The sequence below is a fragment of the Pleuronectes platessa genome, chromosome 6, assembly GCF_947347685.1.
Source record: "Pleuronectes platessa chromosome 6, fPlePla1.1, whole genome shotgun sequence".
Taxonomy (NCBI): domain Eukaryota; kingdom Metazoa; phylum Chordata; class Actinopteri; order Pleuronectiformes; family Pleuronectidae; genus Pleuronectes; species Pleuronectes platessa.
The window spans coordinates 20,357,259-20,378,858 of NC_070631.1; the positions used below are offsets into that span (position 1 = coordinate 20,357,259).

The following is a 21,600-nucleotide window of genomic DNA, read 5'->3' on the forward strand; positions in this document are numbered from 1 at the left end:
CGGGGTGGGGGTGATGTCCAGGGACGGGGGTGGGGGAGTTATCAGCCATGCAGATTAGTAGTAGTAAATCTCATCGTGTTATCCTCGTGTTTGGGGCGGCGCTTCTGCTTTTCTTTTTTTTTTCCGAGATAACAGGCGGTTCACTCCAGATTGTGGCTTCGAGGTTAGTTCAGCTAACGTATGCTTAGAGATATGGTCGGTGCAGCGGGGCGATCAAGCAGGGTGTTTTGCTGTAGAGTCCAGTGTTGAGAGAGTTCATGAAACAGGATGACATGGAAATCTAGATTGTTGCAGTCACTGAGTGTGTGAATCTCCAACATCTCGTCCTTTCCCTTCGTGAGTCACAGTTCTGCATTTGTATTTAAAGATGTGAAGTTCTGCTAACTCATCTCTACTTCCATTAATTACCACACATCCACATTCACAGGTTGTAACACCTCATTTCGTCTGAGGTTTTTTTTTCCCACTGAGGCCTGCAGTATATTTCAGCTGCACCAGTCCGACAGCACTGAAGTGGCCCAGCTCCAGCAGGTTCTTATATACAGCCTTTGGACGACAGCCACTGGCACAGGCCCTCTGCCTGCTCCTCACATGGTGTATGCCACCCAGTAGATCACGTTCACCACGGCGAAAGTGAAAGGGAACACGGCCCTGGCGTAGATGTCGATGGTGTCGGCGTCGACGGGCTTGCAGACACACTTGGAGCAGCACTTCTTCTCCTCCTCGCTCTCCTCTGTCTGCCTGGACCGCCTCCTCCTCGGCTCAGCTTCTTCTGCGCCGCCCTCCCCAGGGATTTCGCTGCTGGAGCGCTGGGTCCGGCCTTGGCGGCTGGAGATCATCACACCCTGGTTCATGCCAGTAACCGACAGGGAGAACAGAACCATGGCCTGTTTGCCGTTCTTTACAATGGACTGTGGGGAGATAGAGAGTATAGCAGGTAAGTGTTCTCTGAGGCGTTACCTGGTAGATATTATACATTTCTGCAATTTGATAAGATAACACGCTAAAGTGACAGCTAGCCCATTTGCCATCTAGTGGACTAGATGTGCAAAATACAGATAAATGCGAACATTTTGTTTTGAATACCATATCCCTCAAATTTACAGGTTTTGTTTGGAGTCACTTAAAGTGCAAAACAACCTGAGATTTCAAGCCATGATAAGACAAGTATTAAGTTTCAGTAACACAAGTAAAACATGAAGCTTTTTTTTTTAAAGTCCTAATTTTACAAGAATAAAGTCATAATATAAATGTCTTGGCTTTGTATAAGGACTTTAAAAAGATTGTGCAAGAAACGATTCCTTATCTCTCAAGAGACAATGAGATTAGTTTAAAATTTTGGATCCAGAAGTAGAAAGTGGGGTATGACTTCTCCTTGCTGCTTATTACCTTTATTGGTATTCTCATAATATTATGACTTTTTCTCATAAAATTACAACTTTATTCTTGTAATATAAAAATGTTCTTATCGATTATGACATGATTATTATAATACTACTCCTCCATCTTTTAATATTTTGACGTAGTTCTCATAATCTTAGAATAAATTTCTTCATTATCCACCCAAATCTCAATATTACCGTATTTACATGAATCACTTTCAAGGTACTTCCATAGTTGGAATTAAATTACTTTTTTCATTTGTGCAATAAACCGCTCGCCCCTCAACACTTTTCAGAAGATATTATGATAATAGAACATGAAAAATACAGAACTGCATAAAGCCAACTCTGAATAAAATCGAGATTATGAATTCCTCGTGTTCAGTCTTGAAAATTAAAATACAACTACGGTAAATTAAAGCTTGAGATTTTACAGTCACTACAATTTTACTCACATCAATACTGCACAGTGGCTCCCTTCACATTTAATTCTCACAATATTCACATTCAGTTTCACCCAATTACTCATCCTTTCTTGTCTTTGTCTGTATTATTCTTGTGTTTTCAGCAACTCATCATGTTTTGTGTAGTATTTCTTTATTTAAAGAAAATACAATCATGACAAATCTTTTTCTAAAGTTGCCTCCAGTAAGATGAGCATCTAGAGTAAGGGAAACAGACAGTATGATGACAATCACTATTATTCCCTGTGGGCCCATTTTCCCATCATGCTCTGCACAAACGATTTGTCTTGTTGAAGGTCAGTGGGATTGAGGCTTGTCAGCACTGGGGCTCGAAGTGCAGACCAGGTCTGTGTTTGAAAGGCACGCTCATTACTCACACCCCCTGCAGCCACTCATTGTTATCTGCTGATGGAAGTACATGATGGGAATGATGTCCTCACCTCAGAGCTGAGCTTGTTGGCTTTCACCTTGGCCTTCTCTTTGAGTCGGTAGTCAGCGTTGTAGTGCGCGAAGGCGTACTCTATGAGCGCCGCGAACACAAACACGTAGCAGATCCAGAAGTAGACGTCCAACGCCTTGATGGCTGATGCTCGTGGCAGGGAGGAGCGGGCGCTCACCATCAGCGTGGTCATGGTGAGAACAGTTGTGATCCCTGTAGAAAGAGGGAAAGTAATAATGTACAGGTTAGGCTTTTGTGTGTTAGCGGTATGGTTCAGTGGATGGCAATGTAAGCCACTATGGCCCATACTGTAATATCTATTGGGTGGATGACCGGCAGCATCTTAAAGGATTTACCTTGTAAACATTTCAATATCGACTGTGTGGATTAGCCAATAATTCTATGCAGACTTTAATTGGTTCCTGAAAGAAGAATCCTAGGTGATGGATGAACTGCCATCAAATTTGGTTCATCTTTTCATGTCATCCTAAGAGTGAATTGTTCTATTTTATGTTTGCAGAACTATTGACATTCCCATCAGTTTAAGCTCAGCTTGTTCCCTACTGCACTTAGACTGTAAATAAAGGTGGACGACATGACGGCGCCAAAAAAGTGAAGCCAAAGGGTCTCTATCGCCATCTGATGGTTGGCTGCAATATGGGTCAGTATTAATCCATTTTTATATTCAGCCTATGGAATTCCAAATGCTAACATGCTAAACTAAAATTAAAAACATAACGTAAATATTCACACCTGTTTAGCGTTATGATAGCGTTTTCATCGACAACATTTCCATATGATGACACTGACAAAGCTCTTTTTTAAATAGCAACTACATGGTTTTCTCTTTGGCGCAACCACCAGGATGATCAGTTCACTTGTAGCCAAACTATAGGGAAGGCTGTAAATATAGCATGTTTGTCACCGACATCCTGCAAATGAGCAAGCTGCGCTACCTCACCACAATAAACCAGTTAGCACTTTTGTTTTTCAAAAAAGTTAAAACAGGCTTCATCAAACTCATACATACCTAAGGATACACGGGCAGGGACTGCTGTTTGGCTGATCCAGAAGGATACCCATGACATGGCCACCAGTAATATGGAAGGCATGTATGACTGGATGATGTAGACGCCACGATTACGTCTCAGCTCGAAGCGAAGACTGAGCCTCGGAAATCGTCCAGCTGGGGAAAAAAAACAGACACTGTGAGGAGGCTATTTTCACATTAGTAAAATATCTCATCGTTCTCTCTCAGACGCTGATATCACAGAATATCTCTCTGCTCGCTTGTGCCCCTAGTGGCAAAACCTCCTGATGTAAGCCATAAAGCAATGTTGCAGACTGTAGCTTCACAGCAGCAACTCCTATCATCTCATAAACCTCCTGCCTGGCTCAGCAGCACGCCTGGCTTCATCCATTCCCTCTATGCATCAGATATAACCACAGAAGTGCCTGAAGTAACAAAAAATAATAAAACAAAACCAAAAAAGTTTTGCCTCAGAAGTAATCTGCAGAGGTTTTCAAGGAAAATCCAAAAACTCAAAATAGTGCATAACGCCTCAAACACAGAAGAAACCACAGGCCCAGTCCCATGGGGTGCAAAAACATGCAATGCATTTAATTGTGTGATGGGCAGGAAATGTTGCTGAGTGCACGATGGTGTGCTCTGATTCAAATGATGATCAAAACTGAGACATGTCAGTCTGTGCCGGAGCTGAGCTTGGATCCCTCTGACCACGGCTGGACAACTTCAGGGTGCTAGAGTTTGCGTATCGTCCAAATATTGTTACGTGGATATTTAAAAACACCTGCAGCAGCACAGCCCCCACAACAGAGGAGGAGTAACCATACACACAAATCACAGTTCGGAATGCAACTCGATTTTAAGGTCACGGTTCGGCATGTTTTGGGAAATAAAAGACATAAAGCTTCTTTATTATACATTTTTCTAATGAAATACTAGTTTGCTAAATAGATCAACTTAAAGCTCATAAAACTGTTGCAACTGGCTGCACCGAGGTGATCAAGTTTATTTAGAGAAGTAAATCAAAAATATGTATCACAGGCCTCAATTATTTCCAGCATGTCCTCAATGATCTCTAAGTCAGGGTTCTAGGAAACTTTTGGGAAATAATTACGGGTCTGGGTCGGGTTAAATCATGTTGGCTGGGCTTTCTTATTGATTTTTTTACAATACACAGGCCTTTAACAGGAGAAACAATTGGGCTACGGTCAGATTCAGACAGAAAACACAGAATGCCTGTCGGGTTTAGATCAGGCTCAGTTCATTTTCTTTCAGACTCGGTCAGTTTCCGACAGAAAATTGCCTCCCGAGCTGCACGCTATCTGGTATTGCTTTGTTATGGTCTGAATTGAAGGGCTTGCATGGATGCCATGTGGACCTGCACTCACATAAACAGAGTTTTAAATTAAGGTTCGCTCACACAAAAAGTCTTGCCTATGCAGGGGTTGCATTCGTCCGGTTGTACTTTGGACAAAAGGACCATACTGAGAGTTTTCAGATCCAACAGTTATAAGTTGTCATAAAGATTCCAGCCAAAGTTTGCCAACCTACTGCACCTCACGTTCAGCTCCGACTGCCACTAGCTCCCTTCTGCTGTCTGACTCGCACCCAACTTCAAAAGCCTGACGACCTTCGTGAAGAAGAGTCTGTGCAGGTGTTTGTGTGTGTGTGTGTTTACAACTGTGGCATCTAATCTAATATCCATCAGAATTCACATTAGGGATGGACACACTCTTTTAATGGTTGTCGTAATGTCCTTTCTTGTACTTAATGCATCCTTAAATCATGTTACTTACACCAAACAGATGGGAACATGGAAGCAAACTTAACAATAGTATTGTCTATAATCATGTACATGTCATATTTCATTAGCTTTTAACTGCAAACGCTTCTTTGGCTTAGATTTAGAAGTAATGACAAGGCTCCACAAAGTTATGTGACTCTTATCACAGACGGACATGAAGTTATCTACATTTGCACGTTATGACTCTTTGATACGAATAAAAGCAGCTACAAATGGATATGAACGGATACGTTTTATTTGGATGTCCATCACTTTTAAATCCCCCTCTGACCCCCTCAGTGATTTCAGATGCACTGGAGCTGTGTCTTGTCCCGAGTCTAACTGTGACAACTGAAGAAAAACAGTGAAAATGATTGCTCACCAGATTTGAAGTTCATCATCTCAGTGACAAAGCGATAGTCTGTGATGGTGAACTGGGAGAGCTCCAGTTTGTCCAGGCCATGGATATGTTTCTGACTATCCGACCAGTGGTACACAATGTCTTCTGAGGAGTAACCATCTGGAGTGAAACAACACTTCTGTTACCTTTAATGGATCACCGTACTAAGAGATCAACACATTCCAGCAGTAAATCATGAAAACAAGGTGGGGTGAATCCTAAACTTACAACTTTCCAGGTCCAGCATACACTCCTGTTCATCCATCGGGTACTTGGTCAGGTCCATGTCACACGCCACGGTCGAAGTGATTCTGGGAACATAACAGCTACGTCATCAAAACCTAAAATTCTCCCTTAGGAACATGGTTTCCCAAAAGTTATGAACACAGCAATTACATATTGTCATCTAACACAGCTGGAGCAGGTTACTGTTTAGCTTCTGGTTTCTTCAAGCTTTTTTGCTGTACTCACTCTGTTAAGTATAAAAACTAAAATAGTGAGAGCAACACACAGATGGACAAACAAAGTGAAGCCAAAGAATCTTGGCCACCCCCTGGTGGCTGGTTGTCGTATAGGTCATGAACCCTGTCCCCTCCATGTTGGTGGATGGGACATGGACCAAACTAAGTACAGGTTGTTCTTATCACAGTGATGTTTGTTCAAGTGTTAATTTTTCAAATCATTTTTAATTAGTTATTTTCTGGATAGTTGGAGGAAGTGGGGATGAATGGATGATTCATCTCTTTATACACAGCCTATATACAGACTGAATCAAATTCTAAATTCAATTGTCTTAAAAACTGACATCGATTTGAAAATCTTTATTTTGAGATCAAATTTCATGGTTTCTCCCGACCCATTCGGAAAAATCCCTGGTTGATTCTTTTTGTTATTCACTTCTGTATACCTAACCTTTATTTGCTCTATCTTAACCTTCACCACAAGCGCATCAGACCAGATCACAGAAAGTGTTAAAGAAGTTAACACAGAAAAATGTTCACTGTCAGATCACAGCGTGGGCCAGGAGAGATTTTCATGCCTGACGACTGCAAAGGGAAGGAAACTGTGCCCTTCAAAGGTCTGAGATCTCTGAAATCCTACATTTTAAAAAACAGGAAAGAAGCTGCTTATAGAAGAAAATTGTCAACGTCCTATCACCAAGCTAGAGGTAAAGAGTCTCACTGGTTGTGTGTCTGATCGGTGTAAATCTGTCTGGTTTGCTCATACCGGCTGCTGTACAGAATGACTCCGTTGGGCTGCAGACGGATTAGCTTGTTCTCCACGGTCACGTCGTGGAACCAGGCGGATTTGGCGTTGACGATGAAGGTGTCGGGAAGCCACAGCTTGTCCACGAAGCGACTGTCCAACCCCAGCGTCTTGTTGGTGTGATTGTAGGACAGGCGGTCATCGCGCCAGCTCTGCCGCAGGAACACCGTCATGGTGTAATCCTGCCAGGTACAACACGCACACACACACACAAACAAATAAATAAATAAATACAAAAAAATGCTGAAACCTGCACTTTGTAAAACAGGCGTTGCACAAATCTGTGGTTGAATAAAAACTCAAGTCTCAGTCACATAAGAGCAAATAAATATATAACTTTAAAAATCCACCAATTTCACAAATAAAGGTGAGTTAAGTCAAAAAGTCACTTCTTAGCCTGTGAAAAGATTTATATTATGTCTTTGACTCAATTTACACATGGATTTAAAATATATTTCTTATCCAGCCTTTGCGTAGTTATGATTTTAACCTGATGCATTTAGAGCTGGTATTAATATTTGTCTCTGTCCAGCTCAGATTACATCCTCGTCTCGTTTGCACAGAAGAGAGGAAGAATAGAAGAGAAATCGATAAAGCTGCATTAATGTGTTTGTTTTGTTGCTTGTGTACTGACCTGCACATGACCAGGGGTTTGGCTTTTTACAGCTGTCCGCAATGCATCTTGGATACATTTACACCTGTACTCTCATGTGGTCACTCAATCTGATTGCTATCCAATTACCAAACATGCTTTTTAACTCCAGGTGTAGATGGGATATTTCATGACTCTGGAGGAATTGTGTCAACTCTGACATAAACTGTTGCATTATGGGAAGTGAAGGATTCAGTATTTTTGAAACACCAGCTACTCTAATTTACGCGGGTGCAAAAGTTGCTGAATTATCCCTTCAATTATAAATGTTTTTCACTGATTTGTTTCATCCAATCAATTATTTATATAGAATAATTATTATACTTAATTAGAGGAGAGGACGAACTAATTCTATTCATTTGTACTGTATATGTAAGTTAAACTTATTGCTGCTCTATTTGTGAAAGAACTAGAATTAAATTTCCATATTTATTTAAGTTTCCGCCGTCTGGCAAAATCCTCTTCTCGGCTCTTCTAAAGAAACCATGCTTTCTCCTTGTTCTGACCTTACCATCTATTTCAATCATTTTTATGTTTGGTTTATCTTTAAATTCGTCTCATCCATAACAATTTTAATATATATCTGTGCTCTAATGCTGCAAGATCTCCAGATCACATTTTTTGCTATTGTACTATACAAAGAAAGTTTATTAATACTTTAAAGAGTTTTTGAAAAAGAAAGAAAAGGGTCGTCCCACTAGATTTGGTTCATACTGAGCGAAATCCACGGAAGTATCAAATTATCCAGCAAGTCAGCCAACGTGTCACACATGTTCACACTGAGCACTTTCAAACCCTCAAGTGGGATGAATCAGGATTATGCAAATAGCAAATCTTTGATCTTTGCCGCTGTAGAGACATTGAGTCATGATAGAGAATCTCACTGAACGAGGAAGAAGAAAGTTACCATGTTGGCTTCAGAGATGTGGTCGATGCTGGCCACCTCAATGGCCATGGCCACGTTCACAGGGGGACCTGCGGGGGGGAGAAGTGAGAAAAGAAGGCCAACCTGCCCCCTGCCTGTCTCAAACACACACACACACACACACAGACGGACAGACAGACAATCTCTGGGTCCATCAGTCCCTCCCATCCTCACTCCAACACCCATCTGTTTACCCCCCCCCCCCCCCCCCAACCCACCACACTCCCACGTCTCAAACACCCCTACAGTGCATAGAGATTAAGCATTACCCAGTTTAACCAGGCTAAGTGGCACATCACACTGAGGGCTTTCACGAACAGAACTGGGCTTTCATGGACTCGCACAGAGTGAGCTTCTGCCAACACTCTCTCACACACACACACACACACACACACACACAGTAACACACACACTCTCACACACTAAAACACACACACACACACTAACACAAACATTCACACAGTAGCGTTTTCACCCATCGGTTTGCCATATGATTAGCATGGAGTGTGCCTCTGTGATCGGATGCTCAAGGGCAGAAACTACAGGGGGAGCTCGCTGATGCAGAACAGACAGGAAGGCTATTTATACTGAACATTGAGGAATCATATATTACCACTCCCCAACATTTAACACCTTCCCACGACCATTTCTGCTATGATATTCTATTCACCATACCCCTTTGGATGTATAGTGTGAGGTGATTTAAACAGGCAGGTTAACTGTATTCCAAGGTCAGCAGGAGAGAGGTTAGATGAGCATCATCAGTCACCTGATGCCACTTATCCTCCGGTAGCTGTGCCCAGATTCATAATACATTTATTATGCAAAATTTAATGGAAAACTTTGCATTGCATAGTCTCACCATGAATGCACTGCAACGTAAATGTGGTTTTGATTTTGTTTCATAAAACTTTAATGCAACGTCAATAACACAAACACAGTCAGATTCACAATTGTCTGGTGAACCATTTAAATGCAGAAACAGTTCATTTGCAAATAACATTCACAAAAATGCATTTCTTTATTTTGATGATGACCCCTATCGATGTATTGTGGTCAGAAGAGTTAAAAGTGGTAAAGATGCAGTCGTGTACTTGTGCTTTCTTAAGGTGTACTTACGAAAGCACAAACAAATCATACATCTTCACTGTGGATGTATCACTTCTTTAAAAAGTATTAATACTGTGCCACTGAAAACGCTCAGGGAGGCTAAATACACTAATAATTAGTCTAATCAGAAAAAGCATAGGCCACATGAATGTTTTTTAATGTTAATTTATTTTGAATCAAATTCCTTATTGGAAGGTTTGGGAAAAGAGAACCATATCATATATCATGGACGTTAATTTTATTTAAAATTTGTGTGGATTTTGGAGGGCTGATGCTGAAAGTGGTAATTGAGGCTTGATATTTTAGATGTCTTGTCTGCATTATTTGTTCTTTAAAATAAAAGTTTGTGTTTTTTGCATATGCACTCAGGATCATCTCCAATGTATCTGAAACTGAACCCATATTTGTGAATGTTAGTTAATTTGGAAATGAATCTGCTTTTTTTTATGTTGTAAGTTTCATATTTATTTAATGTTTTATGACACAAACATGACTCCACATTAACAGGCCATGAGATATGAGTTGAATGTAGGGAATAACCTAAATCACAGACATGATTCCCCAATGGTCATAACAGCACTGTTGTTTTCATTTTCACATTACGATGGTACATCAATAAGGATGTAGTGACCACACGATGGTGCGTTATGATAATCGCTGGAGGCGTATGGTGCACACAGCGGTGTGTGCTTTGACAGCGGCGCTCCTGTTCCACATTTTCACCTTTTGCTCAGCTGAGTTAAGCTGTGAGATTGAGAAATCTATCACTGTGGTCATTGGATGTTTCACATCTTGCAGCCATTCTTAGCGAAGTCTCCAGAGCTGTGCACATTGTTTGCACCACCCATCTCGTCCTTGATGGGCCGCGTCATCAATAATCCCTTCGGCAAAGCTCTCTTTGTGTCTACAACATTTTACTGAAAATGCAGATCTAAATTCAGATTTGTTCTAATGCTGCACACGGACACATGCTAAGGATGGCTGTAAATGTGAGGGGGTGAAGTGCAACCCAACGCCACGAGCAGTAGATCTCATACTCACCTCCTATCCCAGGGCGAAAATTTCTGGCATAGCCCTTCATTAATTCATCCAGGTTAGGTAACCAGGATATTTGTATGTCTGAACCTACATAGTCCCCAATGTCACTCAGCATGGCCCTAAAGGAGACACACAGCAAACACAGGAGCCTTCAGTCGGTAGTCCAGCCTCACGGCGTGTCCACAGGAAAACCTGCCAGAGACTCAGATACAGTCAGTAACATACACAGACATGAGTAGAATAATACTGGTTCAACTCAAACCCTTCTGACCACACAGGAGTTTTTTTGGAACTGTTTAAACTAACAGGTATAAGTATTTACCCAATATTAACCCTGTGTTATAGTATCTGTTTTAGCCTCCACCAGCTGCAGATAAGACATATCTCTGGCTGCTCAATGCTCCACTAGGCTCACCAGCTAATCGCTAATTTCATCTGTCTGCAGGATAAGAGAAGTTCTTCACAGAGAGCAGCTGCCTGCTGCTGGCCTGGGAATGAGTTGGTAAGAGGGGAATTTGAAAAGCCTAAAAAAAATAAAACTATGTGCTTAAAGAAACTAAAATGCTGCAAAGAGTTGAGAGGAAAAACAAGGTGAGTGATTATTCTCATTAATATGAGCAACTCCCTTCACATCAAACTTTGATTGAATAGAAAACTTTGGATTTGTGCAACTTAAAATTTGAGTGTCATCTGTTTAGAAGAACCCAGATGAACCTCAACTCGTTTCTCATGAAGTAACACATTAAAGTGTATTAATCGTTTATTGATTTGTGGATGTTCTCAACAATACGCTTTTGCAAAAATGAAGTGAACACAAACACTACTGTTTGATTATTTCATACACAATATCACCACAAAAATAATATAATATAACGTTAGAAGTCCAGTGTGTTATTTTACACATAGAAAACATTATTTTTTAATACTGCTGTAGATTAGATTTTTTACTTTTATGTATTTATGTTAGGTCTTTTAAATGAATAATTTCTGCATTTCGAAATTACACAGAGTCTCTTGACTTACACCAGTACAAATAAATGTGTATAATTTATGTGCTTCAAGAAAGCATGCACTGATTTATTCATACCCTCTGTTTTGATGTTTTACTTTATCTCAGGCCTGTGCTTTAATTTATAACGAATATTAAGAACATGGTGTGCACTAAAATATTAGCAGACGGAAAATGTTGTGATGAATTAGCAGCGTGTGTGTAGATTCTTTCTCTGAGACTTTTGCATGAAAACGATCAAAGATACTGAACCTCCGCACAAAAAAAAAGAAGCCATCAGCTATTTCCTTTCAAATATCTTTGCTTATAATATTGTTCAAACGTCACATCAGTTAAAGCTTGGTTGTCGTATTTCTCTTCAGTTGCGTCTCCATGAGGAAGCAGACAGCAGATTAAAATCTAGCAGTGTGGCATCAGACTGAGCATCACGCAGGCTCGAGTCCACGAGCCTCAAACCACCTTTCATTTGACTTAAAATGGGTTTTCATTAAGGCTCCTTCCAGTCTGAACAAGTTAGCACATTTTTACTTCACTGTCTCTGGTTTGGGAGCGTGTCATAATCATTTAAACAGCACTTACGTATCTTCCAGTTACACAAACCTCTCACAAGGGGAGTAGTTAAGTCAAATGTATTTTTTGGTTTAAAGGGGGCTCCCATGAGGCCCCCGGAGCCCCCAGGGACTGCTGGAGGTCCCGCAGCCCACACTGACATCCACAGGCTTGGTGTAGGATTAATGAAGAGCAGCACAGCCCTGATACCACCAGGTGGCAGTTTTGCATTCTAAATCAGTGAGCCTGTACACAGACTGCATCCAGATCCACAGTTAATGTCAACACGGCTGCACCCCGTCATGCGTGGCAACGCCGTAATATAATTATTCTATTAAGGCAGAAGCTTTATCAACCCTTACTCTCAGATATGTTAAACACTGTGCTACTTACATTTTAGAGGCAATACTGTCCTCCAGTGTAGACTGATGTTCAACAAAGAAATTAAATGAAACTGAAGGTTTCTGTGACATTCAGCGTCACATCAGCCTGTGGTGGGGAGAGGGACCCCATGGCTGCTTGATCGAAGGCCTTTCTTTTGACCAACAATGAAAAGCCATTCATTGACCTTTGAGATGAGGCTGACATTTGAGGATGTCGACCTACTAGATTGCAAAGCATTAGACTCACTCACACTACACAAAAAACTGACCTTCACAACAACAACAACAACAAGAAGCCAGAAAAGCACATCCTCTTCTATACAAAACACACATTTCTAACGTTTCCTGAGTGGATCCTTTCTGTGCTGCATTTTTTTGTCAGGCAATCACTGTCATGACTGGAATGAATGGGGCCACTGAGTGAATTAATTAATCACTATGTGGCTCCTGCATCTCTTCATTGGCAGTTTCTAAAATTGGAAGAAAAGAGCTTTTCCCTCCAGAAATCCGTTCACACACCAAGGTCGAACAGGCCGGCTCACACAGAGCGAAGAGACACTGGGGAAGTGTGTGTGTGTGTGTGTGTGTGTGTCTGCTTAGGGCGAATCTTACCGTATTAGTCTATTAAGTGTAATCTAATATTAATTGTACTGAAATATGCTCTGACTGTGGTGCTCAGATTAATGGGTTCACTGTGACGTTAAAGTATTTGTCATACTATCAATAGGATTGCAATCCTTGACCTTTCTTGTTGGCCTGTGTCTTCTCAAGTGTTAACCTTCACTTGCTTATGGGAACAAGGAAAATGGCAAGTGCTGTTAGAAAAACAGAAGCTGCATAGGGTAAGGAGACAAAATAAATAAAAAATATTTGTGGCTTTTAGAAACCATGTTGTTGTTTTTTGGGACTTTTAAGGAAATTAAAGTACAAATACTGCTGTATTAGCATATTTCATCTAATCTAATTTTACCATTACTTGTTGTGCCTATAGTGATCAGATGAATGAGTTCACTGTGACATTGAAGTATTCTTCATACTTTCCCTGACCTGTCCTGTTTGACTTTTTCTTTAGTGTCTCTTTCCTACGAATACCACAAAGTATTTTGTTTCTGTAGTTAGTTACAGTTACAAAATGTAATTTTTACCCCTCTAGATGTTTCATGGCAGTAGCACAAAATAATATTTATTTAAAGGTATTTTTGATGCATTAAGATTTTCTTTGCAGACCCTGTTATTTGTGCACAGCTCTTCTTCTATTGTTTTCCAAACGTAACAGAAGCATCACTTCCTGTGCCCCGCGGGAGTTTGAATCTGAAATGCTTTTGAAAGCAAACGCTGTCAACAATAAAGCTTTTAATGAATAATTCCCCTCCTCTTTGATTTTTTTTTTCAAATCCATAAATACCGAATACGAGCAAAAATAGCTTTTATTTAATATGCCACAGATTATTGTTTTAATTAAATGCTGCTCTCCACCGAGCAGATCGATTTCCCATGACTTAAATTTGTGTTTCATGGAAATGTTTTTTTATTTCTTGCTGCCCTCACTTTAGTTGCAGCCAGTGGCAGTTACAGAAACGCAGCTCTCAGGCAGCTCTGTGAGTAAATCTGATAAAGACATGGATGGGGTCGAAAATTTGATTGCTCTCTGGGGAGATTCATAAAACATTGGCACCTCTCTATTTTCTCACCCCTCCATGCATGACAAAGAGCAGAGAGAGTGTGTTTACAGATGCCGCTCTTCCTCCTATATTTTCATTTTCATTAAACGTCTCTCCCGAGGTCTGGATCTGCACCCGTCTGTTTAAGAGCTAACATTTAACAGATGGGGAGAGAAGAAGGAGGAGAGCAAAGACAAATAGTGACGGCCTCGCTCAAATGGATGCCGTTTTTCTTGTGATTGTAATGTGCAGCATACACTAACAAATCAACACTGTGCTTATGTTCAGGTAACTAGGTAACTAAATCATAATAAACATAAATAAGCACTGGTGCTTGCACTGCATTAGCTCACAGTGATAATGAAAGACCTGGGTTGTTTTTCATTCAAACTGACCTTTTTATTGACTACATTACAATCACATTAAAGCTTAAATATGTTATCCCAGAGGTGAACATTTTTATTTATTCAATGTGTTTATATTTGACAGTCAAGTAAATTAAAAGTTTAGGAGAAACTGAGAATGAAATTCGAAAAATAATCCTTTAACAATTGTTATTTGTGGTCTTTGGAACTCTGGATGTTTTTCTTTAGTCTTTTCAGGCAATAACATGAAAAACACATTTAAATCAAATATATAGTTTTAATTTGAATATAACAGCTGAATAATATTTGGCTGTTGAATCTGTCCAAATGAGTCATTTCATTTGATGAAATATTTTGAAGTTTCTTGTAAAAACAGTTAGGCTATGCTTACACTCACTGTTTCTCACCAAAACCCAACATGTGTATCCTTGAGTCCAGGTAAAAATACAGTAAACCCTCTTTATCAAAAATCAAGTTAATGTTTGGATGAAAAGTAAAACCTACATTGCTCATGTTCATGTTTTGCTTTCTAGCGGTCTTTGCCTCTGTGGGCACATTCTTACATCTCTTGGCATGTTACTGCTACCAAGTGTCCCTCAGTCAGCAGGAAAGTATGAGTCACACACATGCAACATACTCAGGCAACCGTGGGCACATGCACAAATACAGGCAAAGCATTATTCCAGTGTTACCAGTGGCGTATTTAAGGCTGAGAAAAAAATGTGTTTACTGAGAAGTAAACATGTCATCTGTCAAGATGACAGATGTCATCTGTCATCTTACTTAACTTTATGCTTTGAGATGCTGTAAAATTTAAAACATTGATCTTGCATGAGGTGCCATGAGTGTATAAAATTAATATATATATGCAGTGAATGTTTTTTAAACTCTACTAACTTTTACTACCTTGTAAATGTGCTGCTGCCAGGGTTGGTCCCTATATTGCGATAAGGGACAGCAATTATTAGTTACTATATATAGACTTTCATTTTAGGACCCTGAATTAAAATACCCTTGGTAAGTTTCTCAATGGTTCATATCTGTACCTTTTATCTTTAATTTAATTTCTTTCGTCAGTCGGAATCTGCAGCCAAATAAGATTTATGTTGTAGTGTATTTTATGATCTGCTATGTTATCTTATGTTATGTTAATCTGTTATGTAAGACAAACTAGAATAAACTGAGACACAATTTAAAAAGTGTTTTAGAGGGAAATCTCCCTGAAAAGTCTTTGAACTGTCCAAACTTTTATCAGTCCTTGGTCAGACTCTAACAGAAGGGTCTTCTTGACTTGTCCTACTGGTAGTGACTGCCTGTATTGTTTCACCAATGAATTTTAACATGTGAGAACATAACAGAAGAAAGTGCTGCAGGGCTCATGTTCAGGTCACTGACTCTCCTCTGTGTTTTCAAAGAGCCTGAAGAAGCTTCTACAAATTTGAATAAAGTGACATTTGGTGTTGAACAGCTGGATGGACAGCATGAGAGTCACACACACTGCTCCCTTTACTACACTCAACTCAGCAGATACATGCTATAATGACAGTTTATGAGAATGATACCATAGTACTAACACTTACAGTACATGAAGAACTGCAGTTTTCATATAATCATATAATGAGTGATTTCTCCTGATGGAACATTAAAGCAGCTGTAGCTGTTATGTCAGATTTGGTGATTTTTTGTTTGTTTGGTGGTAAATTGTGACGCTCTATACTTTAAGGGAATAACTAGTCCCAGTAAAACAATAAAATGTTATAGAACTGAAAATATAAATACAAAAAGATACTCAATAATTTACAATGAGTCCTCCCCAATTGATGAAAGTATTATATCAGCTGAATCAGTCGAATGATTAAATTGACAACTATTAATAATATATTTTTCATGAAAAACAGCAATTAGTTGTTGGGGCCAGCTTCTCCTTCTTTCTTTTTGAGTGTTGGTCCCACACAGCCAGTGATATGAAGACATTACGTTGGACCCTGGCTACATGTGATGTTCTATTAACAACCAATTCCCCAATTAGTTAATTGGAACGGAAGAATGTTGAATCTAAACTGCTGCCAAGGCCAAAGCCAGTTCTAATGATATATCAAATTATTGCAAGATTTGATCAAACATCATTCATCCATTCTATACCATTTATCCTTTGAGGGTCACAGGCTTAGCCGGAGCCAATCCTCGCTGACACTGGGCAAGAGTCAGCGACATCCTGGACAGTTCGTCAGTATATCACAGGGGCCAACAAACAAACAACCAATCCCACTCACAATCTCGAATTAACCCAAACCCAATCTGCATGTGTTTGGACTGTGGGAGGAAGCCGGAGCACCTGGAGAAAACACACACAGTCCACACAGAGAGACCCAGGAGATTTTAACTTAGGAAACCTGACAGCTCTAACTACTGCCTTATTAAACACAAATATTTTCAATTGAAACAAATATATATATTTTACTTATTTAAATAATTGTATTCAGTTGTAGTGTCAGAACATTATATTTATCAATTGTCATGGAGAAATACGGAATTCATGTTTATACATTATATCTTTCAAGTGAAAGTTTACAAATGCGTTTCCTTTATTTCCTTGTCTTATGTGTTTTATTGTATCACAGTTTAACAATAATGGTTTTGTCAAAATGGCCTTAAACTGTGAAAATATAGACTTTAAATCACTTTTTATAAAGTCATGATAATTTGAACATTTGTGACGATACTCAACTTTATTTTCAATGTTTTCATGTAGCACATTATCTTAGATTGAGGGGGAGAAAACCGTCGCTGCACCCCCTCGCCCCTCAGCACGAGCAGAGTCAGGCATTAGAGCCCGCTCATGCAGCCAGTGGAACATGATCAAGTCACTGTGTTATTGGGCAGTGTGCTCTCAGGACAGTAGGAGGGATTTACCCGCTGACTCAGCCTCTCATACGGATTAGTCCAGGCGAGTGTGTCACCTGCATGCAGGTGTAAGGACAAGCGTGACAGAGCGGAAAGATCATGAAATGTTGGGGATTAAATCCTGCTGCATCACGTCAAAACTTGCTAAACCCCGTTCAGGACATCGCTCACGTGTCCTCGTAAGAACAGAACATCTACAAACCGACCTCCACTGCCCGTCTCTGAAAAGCTGAAACATTTACTGAGCTTCTCTTGCTTACTTTTATTATTTTTTGCAGAGAATGCCCTCGGTAATGGTTGTTTGTCTCTTTATGAAAGACCTGCTATATGCTGGTGACCTGTCCAAGGTGTACCTGCACAATGTCAGCTGGGATTGGCTCCAGCTCCCTCACGCCCCTCAAAGGATAAGTGGTATGGAAAGATGGATGGATGGGTGGATGGATGGATGGATGGATGGATGGATGTCCCTGAAACTTACAGTACTCTTGTCCTGGAAACTAGCTGACACCACAACTCCCTACTGCCATTACTCACAAACAAATTTATAATGGTGTAAATTTCAAACACAGTGATACATGTTTCGAGTGCACATTTTTCTTTACTGAACATTAATACCACTTTATACCAATGTTAGTGGGTACATGCAGGTTATTTTAAGGCGGGTAAACCCACTAAAAAAGGTGGTTGACCCCTTTCCCCTTACCAGGAGAGGAGTTTGCCTTTCTCTCACCTCACTGTGTGGCCAAATGAAAGCGTTCACCCGGATAGACTTAAAATAAAAGTACAATTTGGATGTGTATTGTGGTTGTGGTTGTTCTAATGTTTGTTTAAGTGTTCATCTTTGTGGTAAGTTTGTTTTTAATTTGTGATTTGATGGTATATAACCAGCGTGAAACGTCAAGATAATGAAGTACAAAGAACTGCATTTGAAATCAAAGACATTTGTAATGTTATTATTTACATCTGAGCTTTAAACTCTGATTGAGCTGTGTCGCATTTCAGGGGCCGCCTTCTTCGGAAGCTGCATTTGTAGACTGATTGCGTCACAAGCGCACGGGTAGGCTGTCCCATTTTGAAGGCTACTCCAAATACGGCCATCTTGAAACGAAGGCTCCAGAGGATGGATCCTTCCTGGGCCAACCTATCCCAGGATTCTTTGCATTTTGGTAACAATCTGTTTTTCAAAGAGATAATGGTGCCAGCAAACAATGAGGCCAAAACATCCGATGCTTCCACTTATAAATATCAGGCTTCAGTTCGACCAACGAAATCAAAACCAAGGGCCATTCAAACTTTCTGAACTGCAGCTCTGTTGCTAGGCGACAGCTGTAAAAGTGGGAGAAGCTGGTTACGCAGATTACAGGAAACCTCTGTAGACCAGACCGTCTCATTTCGGTTCGGCCTTCACAGTCTAAACAGCAAACGTAGACCACATCTTCTGAGGGAGGAGGCCTCTGAATTGGGACACAGCTTTGGTGTCATTCTATATGTCAGTGAGTATCATGAAATCCCATAAAGCGAGCGACCACCCTGAGGGTCAATCCCTCAAAATCCTCCCTGATTCTACACCCCAAATCCATAGGTTCATACCACATATTTAAATATTCATATATATATATTCAATTTTTTTTATATAAGTTTAAGTCACACTCTTAAACAGCTGGCCACTAGCTAACTAACAGTAAATAGTTAACTTGCTTGGGAATATTTTTCAACGAAGGGCTAATACACACTTTCTCTGTTATGGTTTTGAGTATTTACAGTGTATCTTCAAATATCTCGTCATCAACCTTCAACCAATGAGGTTAAAACAACTAATGGGATTCTTTGCTTTCTGAAGCCAATCAATCAGTGTACAACATATTATTATTATTAAGACCTGTATGTCTTCTGCTAGGCTGCAATATTTTACAGCTCTGTGCTTCTTGTTGTCTCTGTTGCAGTTATGGCCTTTTCTTAATAAGTTGCAGATTGCAATATGACGGGTCTAAATTAAGGGTGTAAATTAAGGGTGTAAAGTTCAGGCCACACCAAAGGTGGCAAGGCACAATTTAGCTGAACGAGAAAAAAGAAGTAAGTGAGAGAGGGAATGGGGCGAGGAGAGGCCACTAACGCGAAAACTGAGTGTATGTGTGTGTGTGTATGTGTGTGTGTGTGTGTGTGTGTGTGTGTGTGTGTGTGAGAGAGAGAGAGAGAGAGAAAGAGAGAAGAAAGAGCTGACACATAATGAGGTGCAAGGAAAAGCCTACATTCTCCATTGTGCTGAGAACAAAATAATAATAACAGCAGTGACTAGAGGCAGGAAAATCCAATTACAATAGCTATTACTCCCTCTACTGGTGAACAGCCAAGAGGGACAATATAGAAGTGATTTGCCCAAATTTCACCCGACGCTTTAATAGCTTCACACTTTGACCTTTTCAGTGGAGGCGCGTCGGCTGTGGGGGAAACATGGAGCTCAGCGGCGGATGCTGGTTATCCCAAGAACTGTAAGTCTGTGAAAGCTCATGAACAAGTCCACAAGGGCATTTTGAGTGTGCGGGCAGTTGGATATACTCTATTGAAAAGATAATTATGAAGTTCAAAGGGCTAAAACTCCCCATCTTGTTTAATCCCACTGCTTTGTATTCTAGAAACCCGTGTAAGCGCCAAGGTTGTTCAGTCACTTTAAATGGCACTGGGTTTAGGCTCTTTGCCAATCAAGAGGCTCATTGTTTTCACTATTTGATTATCTCACCTCACTTTAGGTTCTCGGTAGGACATGGTCGGATCATTGTTGGAGGCTAATTTTAGCAAACTGTGTCCGACTGGAGGTAGAGGTCCATCTACACAAATATATATTATATTATATATTAATATGTAAACAAAAACAGCTGCTGTTTTTCACTGTGAATTCATGGAGGCCTGTTCTTATCCGAGTGTATCATGGCAGCACCATCTGACCCCTAACCATCAGGCCTGGAGGTGGGTGACATTACCTGCCACACAAAAAGACGCCCACTCACCTTGCCCTGTCTTCTCCATTAATATTCATAATAATTTAAAAATATCCCCTCTCCTTATGCATATGCATTATGCAAATGGAGTCATCAGATCCATGTGCCCTGAGGCAGAGCAGAGCAGGGAGCAGACTTCAGGTTGTGGGTGTGGGGAAGTATGTGAAGAGTGACAGTGACGTAAATTCAGTGTACACAAGCTTTAGGTTTAATGTACACGAGGTAACGTCGTAGGAGGTGATAGAACGAAACTGACTGGTGTATTTTTTTAAGCAGGAAGATCTATTCTTTTTATTTTTCAAATGGATGATAGGATCTATGGTGATGCCGGTTGTTGTCTAATGCATAATGCACAGAATATACAATCCACATATAGAGGATACTGTGGGTGGTACAATGCTTTCCTCGTGACATAATCCTGATTGCTGAGCTCACTTTGACTTTACGTTGTATCCAAACTTCCTCTGACCAAATGAATACCTGCAAGAAGTAAAGAAAAGCGCGGCTGATCTCACCTGGTGAAAATTTCCCCCCCGAAAATGAGCAGAGCCACACTCGGCAGCAGGAAAGTTGGGATCTCCATTCCACACGCGCGTTATGGTCGATGACAGTTTCACCAGGAGGAAACTTTCCCGGGTTGGAAATCGACGACAGAAGAAAAACAACAGCCACGGAGTTTTATTCGAGCGCGCGCGTCTCGTGATCCTGCGCCGGCGAGCATAAAGTAAAGAGTTGCGCTGGAGATGCTGAGGATGGTGGTCTTGAGGAAGATGATGAAGACGATGGTGACCCCATGTTCAGCTCCCCAAGTCCTCGCGTCCAGGAGCGCGCGTAAAGAGAGAGCGCACCTATGGAAAAGGGAAAAAACTCCCGGTTCCACCGCTGAGACGCACCGATCCACTGCCGCCGCTTCTCCCCCAGCAACAGAGGAGAGAGAGAGAGAGAGAGAGAGAGAGAGAGAGAGAGAGAGAGAGAGAGAGAGAGAGAGAGAGAGAGAGAGAGAGAGAGAGAGAGAGAGAGAGACTCACTAATCTGTCGATCCCTCCGTCTGAGCGTCAGATCCAATCTGGCCACATAAAGGCTGTCACGATTATAGGACTTCATTATGTAATGTTTGAGACATTTCAATAATCTCCATTAGTTCATTTAATGTCTCAGTGTCTGTGATAAACTTGGGTCTCTCTCTCTCTGGTGGAACAAGAGCAGACAGCAGAGGCTGTAACACTGACGGACACGAAAGAGGAAGC

General features: G+C 40.7%; 1 protein-coding gene across 1 annotated transcript; it reads right to left on the reverse strand.

The window, feature by feature from the left end:
* gabrd (gamma-aminobutyric acid type A receptor subunit delta) lies at positions 1-21,288 on the reverse strand. Its single transcript, XM_053425841.1, has 9 exons — positions 20,869-21,288; positions 10,490-10,605; positions 8,321-8,388; positions 6,723-6,943; positions 5,724-5,806; positions 5,478-5,615; positions 3,316-3,471; positions 2,287-2,498; positions 1-911 (listed from the first exon to the last, which is right to left on the reverse strand). Exons 1-9 carry the CDS (start codon positions 20,934-20,936, stop codon positions 588-590), a joined length of 1,386 nt encoding a protein of 461 aa, XP_053281816.1. The 5' UTR covers positions 20,937-21,288; the 3' UTR covers positions 1-587.
* Positions 21,289-21,600: the final 312 nt, after the last annotated feature.

Bases quoted from the DNA above. Each gene is read 5' to 3' on its own strand.
- gabrd (XM_053425841.1), bottom strand. From the start codon at position 20,936: ATGGAGATCCCAACTTTCCTGCTGCCGAGTGTGGCTCTGCTCATTTTC. The intron at 3,472-5,477 runs GTGAGCAATCAT...TTTTTTCCCCAG, and splicing joins GATGATGAACTTCAAATCTG to CTGGACGATTTCCGAGGCTC. The intron at 2,499-3,315 runs GTATGTATGAGT...CTCTTTCTACAG, and splicing joins CCCTGCCCGTGTATCCTTAG to GGATCACAACTGTTCTCACC.